The 13,782-nt window shown below is 43.7% G+C and overlaps 2 protein-coding genes across 5 annotated transcripts; both read left to right on the top strand.

Moving 5' to 3' along the window:
* Window positions 1-1,576: 1,576 nt before the first annotated feature.
* On the top strand, window positions 1,577-4,153 carry LOC136453715 (uncharacterized). Its single transcript, XM_066454271.1, has 5 exons — window positions 1,577-1,955; window positions 2,682-2,773; window positions 2,913-3,106; window positions 3,193-3,302; window positions 3,817-4,153. Exons 1-4 carry the CDS (start codon window positions 1,822-1,824, stop codon window positions 3,205-3,207), a joined length of 435 nt encoding a protein of 144 aa, XP_066310368.1. The 5' UTR covers window positions 1,577-1,821; the 3' UTR covers window positions 3,208-3,302; window positions 3,817-4,153.
* Window positions 4,154-6,333: 2,180 nt separating this feature from the next.
* On the top strand, window positions 6,334-13,493 carry LOC136450868 (protein SEMI-ROLLED LEAF 2-like). 4 transcript variants are annotated; one of them, XM_066451514.1, is made up of 21 exons: window positions 6,334-6,594; window positions 6,721-6,756; window positions 6,858-7,397; window positions 7,526-7,600; window positions 7,909-8,024; window positions 8,109-8,223; window positions 8,309-8,437; window positions 8,818-8,865; window positions 9,267-9,424; window positions 9,508-9,707; window positions 9,839-10,131; window positions 10,214-10,363; window positions 10,448-10,825; window positions 10,919-11,068; window positions 11,522-11,597; window positions 11,831-11,958; window positions 12,075-12,275; window positions 12,368-12,505; window positions 12,619-12,747; window positions 12,837-13,028; window positions 13,151-13,493. In XM_066451514.1, exons 3-21 carry the CDS (start codon window positions 7,263-7,265, stop codon window positions 13,286-13,288), a joined length of 2,949 nt encoding a protein of 982 aa, XP_066307611.1. In that variant the 5' UTR covers window positions 6,334-6,594; window positions 6,721-6,756; window positions 6,858-7,262; the 3' UTR covers window positions 13,289-13,493. The 4 variants fall into 4 exon arrangements, with proteins under 4 accessions (XP_066307611.1, XP_066307610.1, XP_066307609.1 ...); XM_066451513.1 differs by having other exon boundaries at window positions 6,721-6,758; window positions 6,855-7,397; XM_066451512.1 differs by having other exon boundaries at window positions 6,721-7,397.
* Window positions 13,494-13,782: the final 289 nt, after the last annotated feature.

The raw sequence follows: 13,782 nt of genomic DNA, 5'->3' as shown, positions 1-13,782 counted from the left end.
CTATCGGTGGCTGGTGCGCGGACATTGGTGGGACTGCTAGGCTGGGGATGCCCGTCCAACCTAGGGCATTCCGCGGTGGCGGGTGTTTGTCAGGTTGACGACGGCCATCAACGACTGGCGCTGCATCAGATTGGCTGTGTTTCAGGTCTACGATGGCTCACTGTGGTCGTGGCCATGGCGAATGGTCTCGCTTAGCGGCGGCCAGTTTCAGCGGGGTCACAGTGGCTCCTTTGGTTGATGAGGCAGAGCGGATACGCTGGTGGCAACAGTGCAAGACTACTGCCAACTTTGGTCCCGTTCGCGTGCCCTTAAACCCGGTTGGATCCGCTTTTTTTTTTATCCGGAACAGTATTTTCCTCTCACAAATTCCTTCAGATTCATCCAGAATTCCTCCAGAATTTCTCCCAGCGAATGGGGCCTTTGGAGTTAGGTGGTGTTTGTATCCGGTGACTTAAATTTATGAGGTGTGTCGAGAGAATGTTGCACGGGGTGTTTGGATACTAATAAAAAACAAATTACATAATCCGTCAGTACTCCACGATACGATTTTTTAAGCCTAATTAATCCGTCATTAACACATGTTTACTGTAGTGCCACATTGTCAAATCATGAACTAATTAGGTTTAAAAGATTCGTCTCGTAAATTAGTCATAAATTATACAATTAATTTTATAATTAGTCTATATTTAATACTCTATGTATGTGTCGGGACAACAATTTAGGAGGGGCAACCAGCCACCCCCGTGAGAGTAAGGCTTTAGGTTGCGACGTCCGATGCAAGTAGCGTAGCAAGCTCTCGGGACGATCTTTAGTGGTTCTGCATCTGTTGGGTTGGCTACGGTCCTTGTTGACCGACGCGGTTACGACTGGCCACGCACGTAAGACTGCTGGCTGGTTCTTAAAAAAAAAGAGTTCGTGCTGGCCTCTTCGGAAGTGCAGACTAGAAGGTTGATCGCCCTACAGAGAAACATGGATATGCATTTCGCTAAGAATCAGACAGGAACCCGTCCGGGTTTTTTTTTGAAGAAAAAAACAGAACAAAACGCTTCGGAACAAAATCAATACGCGAAACATCCATGGCATCTGAAAAACCAGCCTCGAGTCTGTCAGCAGTTTCGTTTTCAAGATTTGGATCTTCAGGCACAAATAGACGAAGATCAGTTATGCTGGAAAATTAATTAATTAAATTAGTTGCTGCGAAAAGAACAAATATGAAACAAAGTGGTGGTGAGAGCCATATCGAGGCTCCATGTTCCACTTCCAAAGGTGGCGAGTTTTTTTTTTTTTTGAAGGGATTCGAAGCTGGAGTCTTCGCAACAGATGCGCAGAGACTTTTCTGGGCTCGAGAGAATTCCGAAGAGGAGTCACTCATCTACCATCTACCATTATTACTACTACAGTTCTGTATACCAACTTTCGTTTCCTTACGTGGCCACGTCACCATTAAATCCTGTCCATCCGATCCCCCATCCAAAGGCTGTGATCGCTTGAAGTGGATTTCGTCTAAAGCTGCTTTCATGTTTCTTCAGAGCTTCCCACGCTCCTGCTCAAGAGCCAGCCAAAAAAAAAAAAAATACTCGGCTTCTTTTCTCACCCGTCCTCTCTCCCCCGGTCTCGACTCTCTCGACGCTTCTCCCGCACCCGCTGCGTCACACCCTCACCGCTCCCGCCCCCGCCGATCTCCGGCGCCGACCCCGGCAAGGCTGCTCTGCCGAGCGCCGCCCTCCGTACGCGCCCCTCCGGAGTTTGCGGCACCGCCGCTAGTCGCCAAGACGCTGCCGGCCCCGCGAGGCCGTCGCTCTGCCCTCACTGCGCGCCTCCATGCCTCCGCTCCTCCCTCTTCCTGGCTCCGGCGGACCGACGCTGTGCCGTGTTGCCATTGGAGCCGGCGTGGGCAAACCCTGGCGCAGCCTGCGCGCCTTAGCGCGAGACGCCTCCGGCGCGACCAGATCTAGGTACTGCCGTCTCTGCCTTACTTGCACCTCCGATCTGCTCCTACCTTTCACCCTAACGTTGGGCTGCTTCATACATTGTTCAGTGTTTACTCATGACTCATGTGTTTTCTAACTCTAAGAAATTCATATTTGGTTGCGATATTGAATGGTTTGACCTGCCGAAGTTTGTGCTAAAATATTTCATAGATTTAAATAATAATAAAAAAGAGCTCCCGCTCTCTGCGGGGTCTGGGGAAGGGTGTCAGTGGCAAGCCTTACCCTCGCATGTGCAATGCGAGGAGACCGCAACTCGAACCCGGAACCTTCCGGTCACAGGCCGTACCGCTTGCACCAGGCCCGCTCTTCTCATAGATTTAAATAATATATAGATTATTCTTTTTAGAATGGTCCGTGCAAAGATGAACAAAAAAAATAGCATATTTTAGAATATTTCATAGATTAAATAATATATAGATTATTCTTTTTAGAATGGCCCGTGCAAAGATGAACACAGAAATAGCAGATTTTAGATTCAGCTAATGTAATGCGTGTGTAATCTCCAGTCATTTTTCTATGTTATGATAACTCACATATTTTGCATTGGATTATCGCACTCTTTCCTTCTATAGGTCCTGCCTCATTCACATTTACCTGCATCTACAATGCTCTCTGTTCATAATATGGTTCCATTGAATTGCCAATGACTTTGACATCTAATACAATAGTTAGTTCCCTGTTTTATCCCAGGTTGCCTAATACAGAAGTCTGGACTAACTTGGGAGCATTTTTTAATGTTAGACTAATGACATTTCGCTTCAATTCATTCAGGTGCTCCGAAGGTATCGACATACAATACTGTCGCGTGCATGTTAGATCACTCAAATGTTTGCTTTTTACAGTTTCTCATTAATTTTTCCCTATTATCCATTCCTAATTTACTTTGAATATTTTCTGCATAACGTAATTCTTCTATGCCAGAATGGAACATCCCTGATTGTACAGCTTCGGTTGGGTTTCACAAAAAAGGTTATCTTGCCTTTCGAACACTGCAATCCAAAATCTTTGCAGCTATCCTTACTATGTCATTTCAAGAATTTCAAACTAAATACCAAGCAGAAGATGCTTTCCTTTCATTGGTTGCTGCATCAGGCAAGCTCCGACTGCTTCAAAAGGTCACCTTTCCATTGCACCCTACCTCAATGCGTTAAATTTTGAAATGGGGGCCACCTGTTAATAGTTCTTAATTTCTGATGTGCAGTGGCTTCGAAACTGAAAGAAAGAGGAAACCATTTATCCATCTTCTCGCAAATCAACGCGTCTTATAATAGTTCTGTCCCCAGCCACAGTTTCCTTAACCCTGCTGTTCAGGTACCATATTTTCCCCCTGCTTCTCAAAATCAGAAAAACAAAAATCTTTACAGTACATTTTAATTTCTTTAATTAGATATTCCTTTCGTTCACTGCGATTCTATGCAGGGCATTGTTTGTAGGTACATGCATACATATTACAGACAACATGCTGACATGAACAACCAAACTTCAAATTGTTAGCAAAAAACAAAAATGCCTCTTAAGATGCGCATACAAGCCTTCCCACAACTTATTCACAAAAGATGTTCCGACACCCGTCATTATTTAGCCTTTTCAAAGACACATTCTTTTGGGTCAAAGTATGCAATGTTGGAATTCATATTAGGTTAACATTAATGTAGGAAAATAATTGTGTATCTGTGGTTCTTTAATTATTTGGGACTACACATGTGCAGTGTCTAAGAAAAAAGAAAAGAGCATTCTAACCGCCATTGCAAAATTTGTTGTGACACTGATCTCTGGAGATGCTGAAAAGAGCATGCTAACCTGCCTGGCTGACCTATTCTCTCAGGTACTGCTACAGCTATCCGTTGTGATTGTTAGTCATGTTCTCAACTTCTTGGATACCCCACAACGTGTAAGGAGGATCAACAACAGGACATGTTGAGATTTTGGTTGATTAAACAAAGATTGCCCTGACCAAAACTGTCTCAAAGATTATTGCTGTTGTATCTCCGATTCTGTTATCATCTAAAATAGTAGTTTTCCAATTGGTTTTTTCACACCTGCTCTATTAATGATGTTGTACAATTGTTGGTCCGTTCGTTCTTGATTTTACATCTCCCGGCTCTGCTAATTTGTCTAAAAAATTGCAATACAAATAAGGTGAAAAAAATACACGAGCCGGGGCTGCAGCAATGTGTTTGTGAATTTATGGTTACTGATCTGATTCTGCATTTGTAATCACTTTTTAGTTCTCAGCTTTTTTGTGTGCTAATCACCTCACAACGACCATTGCAGCCTTACCCCGAAGATTAGAAAAGTGCCATACTGCCATCAGTTCTTTTAAGCACCTATTGGAGATGTAGCCTTTCTTCTTCATGCACTTATAATAGGTAGTTAAACTAAAGTCTTCACATATGTTCTTTATAGCGTCACAAACAACAAACATGTACAACAAAATCATGTACCGCACCAATCGCTGCATTTGGTTGATCCGCGGCAACGCGCGGGGTATTGGCTACATGTACAACAAAATCACATACCGCACCAATCGCTGCATTTGGTTGACCCGCGGCAACGCCCGGGGTATTGGCTATTTGCCTTTGTGACGCAGCGCAGACCATTTGCTGATAAAACTATTTTTTTTAGGGGAAGCTGATAAAACTATTGCCATCATATCGATGTGATTAGCCTTAGGATATGTATAAACGGACGAAATTTAGTCGAGATAACACTTTGATGTGATTCGATATATATCAAGCGTAAAGTGAAAAATAAGAAATATGCGTAAAAGTAATAACATAAAAGAAGGAATCACGATGCTGGCCGGGCTACTAGAACGCAAGATCATCAACCAAAGCCGCCTCCATTGTAGTAATACATAAACATAAACAAATTAAATCCTGCCTGTGGATTTATTTATTTAATTAACATACGCCAGCACGTGTGTGCGGCTGATATCCATTCCTCTTGCAACATCCGTTGCTGTCAATGGCCTTGTTTAAATCTAAAGTTCAGTGTGTCATGGAGGTGTTGCATGGGGTGTTTAGATACTAATAAAAAATAAATAAATTATAAAATCCGTCAGTAATCCACGAGATAAATTTATTAAGCCTAATTAATTTGTCATTAGCACATGTGTGTACTGTAGTACTACATTATCAAATCATGAACTAATTGGATTTAAAAGATTCGTCTCGTAAATTAGCCATAGACTGTAGAATTAATTATTTTTTAGTCTATATTTAATACTCCGTATATATGTCTAACATTCTACAGGATACGGAGTAAACTTTACGGGCTAAACGAGGCGCGCTGTTGGCATCGCATCTACTCTGTTGGCATCGCATCTACACTGTACTACTGTCCATGGTCCAAGCAAGATTTGTACAGTTACGTAATCAAACCGCCTACATGGCCCCATGCAGCGAGTCCTGTCTGGTGTCTGCCGTGTGAAACATCTCTTTCTACTGCTCCTGCTGTCTCCGCGCATCAAAAGACACGAAAGCTTTGGCATGTGCCTGTGCCGAGAGCCGAGCTATAGCTTTCTGCACCTCTCAAAGCGAGAGTAATAAGGGCCTGCCTGTCGAGCTCGAGCTCACCAGCCGTCGTCGTCAGCAATAAAAAACCATTGAGAAGCTAGCTACCACCAATACATGGAGTACTACCCAACTGAAGAGATCCCAGCTAATTACAGTACTAACTAATCATCATCGCCCGACGAACAAGAAGCTCGCTGGCTAATCACCAACAATCAACACCCAACAGGCCAACAGAGAGGGCAATCACGCCACGACGAGGACGGACTCGGTCGCCACTCGGCCCACCCGCCACGGGTGCACGACCGGAAAGGGCAGGACAGGCACAGGTGGTCTGGCCCAGCTCACAACCCTTCCTGTCTTCCGGGTGCTGCTCCTGCCGTGCTTCGGGCTCGGATCGCGCGCGACACAGCTTTGGAGCCCCGCGATCCGGAAAATGGGACAGCAGTCACAGCACGGGCGACCAGAGCGAATGCCCACTCTGCCCTCCGCCGCTCGAGTTGTCGCTGAGCGAGGAAGCCGGAACCCCCGAGGGCATAGAGGCGTTTTCACCCACTAACCTGCAGGCTGCAGGACCGGCCGAAGCAGCGCCGAGCCCGAGCTGGCAGCCAGCCTTGAGCCTTGTGCGCCCGACGAGGCCCATCTGTCAGCACCTCAGAAAAGAGGCAAACAGAACGTGCCTTTTTTCTTTCCCAAAAGCCCCCCCGGAAATATTCTTCCCTCCCATCCCACACGCGCAGTGGGAAAATTCGCCCACGCGTTGCGTCACATCGCGCCGCACGCCGGCTACGAGTATCCAGCAGCGCAGCAGCGCTCCAGCCTCCATCCAGGCTTCCCAGCATCCGGGCCGGTGAATTACAGCGACTGCGGTGAGGCGACCGTTGCGGTGCCGTGCATTAAACTACCCTGCCGCCCCCTGTCCCCCCGCCCCCGCCCCCGCCCCCACTCCACGCCGCGGCAGCGACCGCCGCCGGCACCCGCACCAGCACCCGCGCGGCACGGCGTCCGGTGGGCTGGACTGAGTCGAGCGCTTGAGCTGAGCCGGCCGCGCGCGCGGGGGCGATCGTGTCGCCTCCGGCCTCCTCCAGGTGGGTGGATCCGTCCCCGTCCTCGCTTCGGCTTTCTCGCCCGAGTTGCTGCTCGTTGCCGCGTCTTATCCTCGTTTGGCGGCGTGATCTGCGCCTCGGCGTTAACAAAGCTGTGATCTTTCGCAGGAGCTTGATCTGATCGGGCGGCCCTCCTGCGCGACGGTGTATTCTCCGCTTCTCTTTTTTTTTTTATAATTTCCAGCAAATCCCCACACGTCGGATTTGACTGAAGAATCGGTTTTCTTCATCTCGCGTTGAAGTAGATTCGGTCAAAATTCAGGCCGACCGCCGACGTAAGGGGAATTTTTCTGGTCTGGTTTGGATCCGAAAGGCTGTGCATTGGCTACGACAACTGGTGGGAAGCGGTTGGGTTGGTCATTAAATCGCTGCTGCTAAAGTTTCTGCTCCCTGAGCTCAGTTGGATCGGAGGGTTTTAGTTCAGTGTATACCCATCCTAAAACAGGGCGAGTTAGGCCGTGAATTGTTGGCGTGTGCTGTTTGATCCCAATTGCATAAAAAAATCGATTTTTGGGCTACAAGAGAGTAACAACAAGGAGGCTCGGTCAGCTCGTTCTTTTTGTTGTCCACCTGTTCGGCGAGTGCTTGAGGAGGAAGACGACTTGCTCAGCTCGTTCTTTCGTTGTTGATCGAATCAAAAGACTAGGGAAATGGGGGTAATGTCACAGCGGGTTCTGCCCGCCTGCAGCAGCCTTTGCTACTTCTGCCCCTCTCTGCGGGCGCGCTCCCGGCAGCCTGTCAAGCGGTACAAGAAGATCATAGCAGACATCTACCAGCTGCCACCGGTATGTCAAATTCTGCAGTGCGTTTTGCATTTCAGTCATTTTCTCAATCCTAGTTGTATTCTGCAATTGGGGGTGTGGTCAAACTGTGAGGGAATTGGATGGCAATTGAAGTTTTGATGATGTTTTAGGATGGAGAGCCAAATGATAGAAGGATTGGGAAGCTCTGTGATTATGTCTCGAGAAATCCAACACGCATACCAAAGGTAACACACTCAACATCCTCCTCTTTTTTCGTAGAATGGAAATACTCAACCATTGCAGATGTTCCCAGTAGTTAGGACTGAACTCAAGGCAGTGAGAAATGCAACAGTGCAAGCACAACCCCCACCCCCCCCCCCCCCCCCCCCCGGAAATGATCTTGAGTTGAACTGAATAATCACCACAATGGAAAAGCTGATGCATTTGTTCTGTACTTAATGCTAAATTGCTAACATGTCAAGAAATGAAAGGATGAGCTTGGTGAAACCATGATCTATGGTCAGACACTCACACTTGCGTCTTGTTTGTGCAGATCACAGAGTATCTTGAGCAGAGATTCTATAAAGATCTGAGGCACGAGAATTTTACGTTGGCCAAAGTTGTGCCATGCATCTATAGGAAACTTCTTTGTTCATGCAAGGAGCTCAGGTAAGCGTTAAAGTTCTGTTCTGCCAATGATGCATTCATAACCACCCCTTGCTCCTGTGCTTATCATAATTATTCCTAACTCAGGCCATTGCTAGCCACAAGCTCATTAAGCACCATTTGCACTCTTCTTGATATGAAAGCACATGATGATCTACAGGTTCTGGGTTGTCTTATGCTTGTTGACTTCCTCAATGGCCAGGTTGTTTACATAACTTGCAACAATTTACTTTTACTGGTAGATGTTCCCATATATTTAATTTAATTTGATATGATATGTTTTGTAGGTTGACAGCACACATATGTTTAATTTGGAAGGTCTCGTACCCAAACTTTGCAAAATTGGTCAACAATTAAGGGAAGATGATGAAGGGCTCCGTCTTCGATCTGCAGCTCTTCAGGCTCTTGCTTCTATGGTAGGACATTTATTTTCAAAATTGTTCCTATGAATGGTATAAGGTCTTCATTGCAGATATATTGCGTTGACTACATTGTTATAATTTGAAGATTTTTAGGTCCAATATGTATATTACATTTAGTCTCTAAGATTTAGTTTTCCTTGTTGCTTTGCATTGCAGGATCCTTTTTTCTAGCAAAACATATCATCACAGTAATATAGCATAATCAAGTAGGATAAAAGGAAAACATTGCTTTTGTTTTGTTCCGTTGACAGCCCGCGTCTTATATTTACTCGTGTCAATATTCTTCTTCATGTCTAAATTACCCAGTATGCCTTGTGCCTAATATTCTTTTTGCCTTGTGTGCACCATCTAACCGTGCCATCTCTTGTAATCAGGTCCAATACATGGGTGACCACTCACACATTTCAATGGAACTTGATGAAGTAAGTCTTTGTTACTCTTATATTGTTACTAGGTGCATAATTAATTTATTCATGGTCATCTCTTCTGTGCTTTTTATATTGCTACAAGATAGCTGGATAACTTCTAGCAGATGTTCTTGAACTTTCTTATCTGCATCTTGGAAACGAAATATGAATGAGCGCATTTACTCTGTACTAGATTTTTTTTTTTTGGAAAAGCAGGAGAGCTGCGTTTCATTGTATTAGAGAGACTACTAGAATTCTGAAAATTGTAGATCTAGACTAGTTAATATATAAAAGGAGTACAGAACTAATTTTAATTGATGGGTGCTGAAAAACAATACTTTATCAACTATAAATTCAAGCAGCATTGCTGAAACTAGGAGCGCTTTGCCTAAATTCTGAATTATTCTTGAACACAGGTTGTCTCGGTGATCATAAACTGTCATGAGGCTAATCAAACACTCTCAATAAAAGAGGTTGTCAGATTTCAAGATGATGATGATTTGGTCATTAATGGGAACTTGGCTGTGTTACCAGTGTCTGGACAAAATAGTGCCAAAGTGGCATCTGATACAATGTGAGCCCTCCTGCCAGTGTAATGCCCCCATTTCTAGAGCCTTGTGCATCTTTCTTCACTGCTATAATGGCTTAATGTGTCAGCAAGTCTGCATCTGAAAATCCAGCACACTGGGCAAGGGTTTGCTTGCGAAATATGGCTAATATTGCCAAGGAGGCCACAACTGTGCGGCGTATTCTTGATCCTGTTTTCCGCCTTTTTGACAGCCACGACTATTGGTCTCCTGAAAGTGGGATTGCCCTTTCTGTTCTGCAAGAAATGCAGAAACTGATGGACAAATCAGGTGCAGCAATTTTCACCCATGTAATTTCTTTTTCTCCTTTCCCCCATTTCATTATGCCTTTCAATTGCCAGCGTTCAACAGCAAAGAAATTGAATACTCTATTAACATCCTTTTCCCCCTTATATTGCCAGGGCAATATGGTCATTTGTTGTTATCTTTCACTATAAAGCACATAGATCATAAAAGTATTGCCAAGAATTCTGTCAAGCAAATCAATATTGTAAAAGTTGCTTCACATCTTGCAAGGCATGCAAAGTTGAAGGCATCAGTGACAATAGCAAGTGCAATCAGTGACTTAATAAAGCACTTGCGCAAATGTATGCATTTTGCTATTGAAGCATCTAATGCACATGCTGATGATGACAAGTGGCACAGTGCACTTTATGTGGCCTTGGAGGAGTGCCTAGTGCAGTTGACAGAAAAGGTTATCATATTACTTTGGTTCATTATTACTAACTAAACCTTTCTCTCGTTGAGATCTTTAAGTTGTTCAAATCACTTCATAGGTTGGGGATGTTGGTCCTATTCTTGACATGGTTGGGGTAATGCTTGAGAATCTCTCTCATACTGCTACAATCGCAAGAACAACAATTTCATCTGTTTATCGCACATCACAAATAGCAGCGTCTGTCTACAAGTCATCATACCATCAGAAGGCAAGTGCCTGGCATGCCAACTACTGCATGAGAAGTAATTTCTGCTTTAAAAATATTAATGGATATTCCTTGTGCATATCTCAGGCATTTCCTGAAGCTTTATTTCACCAGCTTCTGTTAGCAATGTTGCACCCAGACAATAAGACGAGGATTGGTTCACATCGTGTTCTATCCACCATTGTAGCACCTTCATTGCTGTGTCCATGGTCGGGCATGAGCTTTCCTATCCCAATGAAGGGTGATGATTCGCAGAACTTGCATTTGTTGGTTCTCTCAGCTTTCTCTTCCGAGGCCATAATCAATGAAACACGGACCAAAAACAAGATCCAAGCATCCTTGCAGGCAAACAACAAATCAGAAGCTATAGTTGATGCTGAGAATGGATACTCACAGACAGAACCAGATAAAAGGAAGTATCCAGGGAGCCCATGTCTGAATGAGCATTATGCATTTAATGATGAAGTATGAAATCCAGCCGCCATATGTACTTCTCTTGCTTTGTGGGCTTTTAAGTGCCCTGGTGATTTTTCATCTTATTTTCTTCCATCCATGCAGAACCTAAAATTCATGAAGTTGAACAACCACCAGATTGTTCTCCTCCTTTCAACTATTTGGAGTCAAGCATCTCTGAATGATAACTCACCTGCAAATTTTGAAGCAATGGGCCTTGCCTACAGCATTGCTTTATTATGTTCAAAATCAAAAGTAAGACAAGGTTCAAGATACATTATTATTGCTATCCCATAGCCAAGGCAAACCACAAACCTATCAAATCGCACATGTCTGGGATTTTTTTAGCTTAGATGCTACTTTGTTCTAAGTTTTTCGTTCTAATTTTTTTTTTTCAAAGAAACCATTTCGTTCTTAGTTTCTTGTAATGATGTCAAGCATATGTAACTAAGATCTGTGAGCTTGGATGCTACTGTTTTGTTCTGAAGGAAGCCCTTAAATAATTACAGAGCAGAGAAAGAGAAAGATTCTCGCTGTTTGTGTTAAGCTGTCCTTTGTTCCATTAGGCATTTTTTTATTGCATAGACACTTTTGCATATGTTATTATGTGGAGAGCATGAAGTACCCTTATAGATTTCCTGTCTAATTGGGTCCTGCAATATCATCATGTTCTTTAGACCTGTGTAACCGCTGAAATTTTTGTTGCAGAGCTCCAGTCATGTGGCACTAGTTCGCTGTTTCCAGTTGGCGTTCTCTCTCAGGAGAAAGTCTCTTAGCCATGAAAGTATGTTCCTTCACTTTTTGCTTTGTTCCCTTTTCCACTTTTACACAAGTAAATGATGTCTTAATACAATGATATGCAGCTCTCCTGTGTATTTGAGAAAAAAGCATAAGTAAATGATGATTCAAGAACTTATAACCTGCTGTTCTCTTATTTTACTTTACCATATCAAATATCATATCTATTGCAGCTAAGTTTACTGCTGATTTCACTTACCCTTTTCACTGTAAATAAAGGTGATTTGCAGCCATCTCGTAGAAGGTGTCTGTATATGATGGCATCAGCGATGCTCATCTTTTCAGCAAAAAATGCTGATCTTCACCAGATAATTCCTCTTGTGAAAGCCGCAGCACCAGAGAAAATGGTTTGTTGATTCCCATGTTTCTTTGCTAACCGTTGTAGCATTGTGTGCACCTGTCTGTGGACGCAGTTTGTCTAGTAATGTTCGAGTTTGCACTTACGCTTTTGTTGATTTTGCAGGGTGACCCTCATCTTTGCTTGATGGATGACTGCCAACTTGTTAATACCTCTGCAGAGTCATCTAACAGTGAGATGGTTTATGGTTCTGAGGAAGATGAAAGTGATGCACTGGCCTTTCTTTCAGCCATAAACAAGCATGACACGGAACTAATAGAAACCGTGATGTGCCACTTTAAGGAGAAGTTTGAAAATTTACCAGAGGTGTGGGTTTAGCTCTTGTTAGTATTTTTTATTTATTTGTCTCGAACCAATAACATAATAGATAACCGATTGTCTTTACCTGTGATCTTCAGAAGTTTAATGGGATAGAAGAACAACTTCTCCAAGAGTTTTCTCTGGATGATTCATTTCCTCTTGGTGCCCCACTATTCATGGAGACGCCACACTCTTGTTTAGTGTATGCAGAAAAGGATGAACAATGTTTTGATGAGGTAGCTACTGATCCTTCACAAAATAGTTGATCCTGTGTTACAATGTTAGTATTGACAATTGCAGTATTGCTGTTGTAACCTGTTCTTTTTGTCTGCTCATCTCCTGTCCACAGGATACTGTTCCTTCTGAGCTGGACGACGACGACATCTTCTTTGAGCATAGTGGATCTCAATCTGACAGGAAAACATCAGGTTCCATGGCCTCGTCAGATGTTCTAACTGTCAATCAACTAATAGAATCTGTATGTGCCCTTATCTACTGACCTCCACACCTATATTAGCTTTAGACCATGTGCCATCATGTTTTTACGTGGTGCTGTTTGCCATGCAGGTTCATGAGACTGCAAGGCAAGTTGCTAATGTTCCAGTTTCCGCCAACCCTGTACCATACGACCAAATGAAGAGTCAGTGTGAAGCCCTGGTCATGGAAAAACAACAGAAGATGTCTGTTCTCTTGAGCTTCAAGCACTCGAGGACTGACTCGCATGGTTCAGCCGGTGTGGATGGGCTCGAAACGAATGAGGTATGTATGTCTTGTCTGTGAAATCTACCGACGATGTTTCATTCAGATTCCATATCTTTTCCTTCTTGTGGAAAATATTATTCAGATCTTAGCTAACTGTCCTCACTTGTCACGCGCTGCAGCCTTCTTTGCGATCTGAGCCAGAGTTGAGGAAGGGTCGCATGCGCCGTTGCGATTCAGCATCCAGCGAATCTGACTGTTCGTTCAGGCTGCCACCTGCTAGCCCATACGACAAGTTCCTGAAAGCAGCTGGACGGTAGCTTGGTCCAGTTGTGGCAACTTGGCGAAGTCTGTATACATGAGAGTTCATTACAAGTCATTCCTCGGTACCCTCTCGTTCTCGGAGTCTAATTCTCTCAAGTGTATGTATATTTACATTCCTCGACAAGGTGTATAAAGTTCTGTTACTGTTGGAGGCTTTAGAATAAACCGAAATGTATAGGTAATCGCGCCTGCTCATATTCACGCAAGTATTTGTTCATTTGTTGGTCGTGAAAGGAATATTTTTTACCCAAATCTTGCCGTTTCTCTGTTAAATAATGAATTGGTAATGACATTTTTTTTATTGAACGAACTGACGGTGACACTATCTGTTTCTATTGATATAGTAGAAATTACAAGCAAATAGCCCTAAGAGATTATCTACAAGAAAAACAACAGAGCAACAGTGATCCCAAAAGGATCACCACAATAGAAAACAACAAACTAGCAACAAAAAGAAAACAGCTAAAGCAAATAAAGGCAGCAGACGGTT

The sequence above is a fragment of the Miscanthus floridulus genome, chromosome 5, assembly GCF_019320115.1.
Source record: "Miscanthus floridulus cultivar M001 chromosome 5, ASM1932011v1, whole genome shotgun sequence".
Classification (NCBI taxonomy): domain Eukaryota; kingdom Viridiplantae; phylum Streptophyta; class Magnoliopsida; order Poales; family Poaceae; genus Miscanthus; species Miscanthus floridulus.
This window is presented reverse-complemented; position numbering and strand designations above follow the sequence as displayed.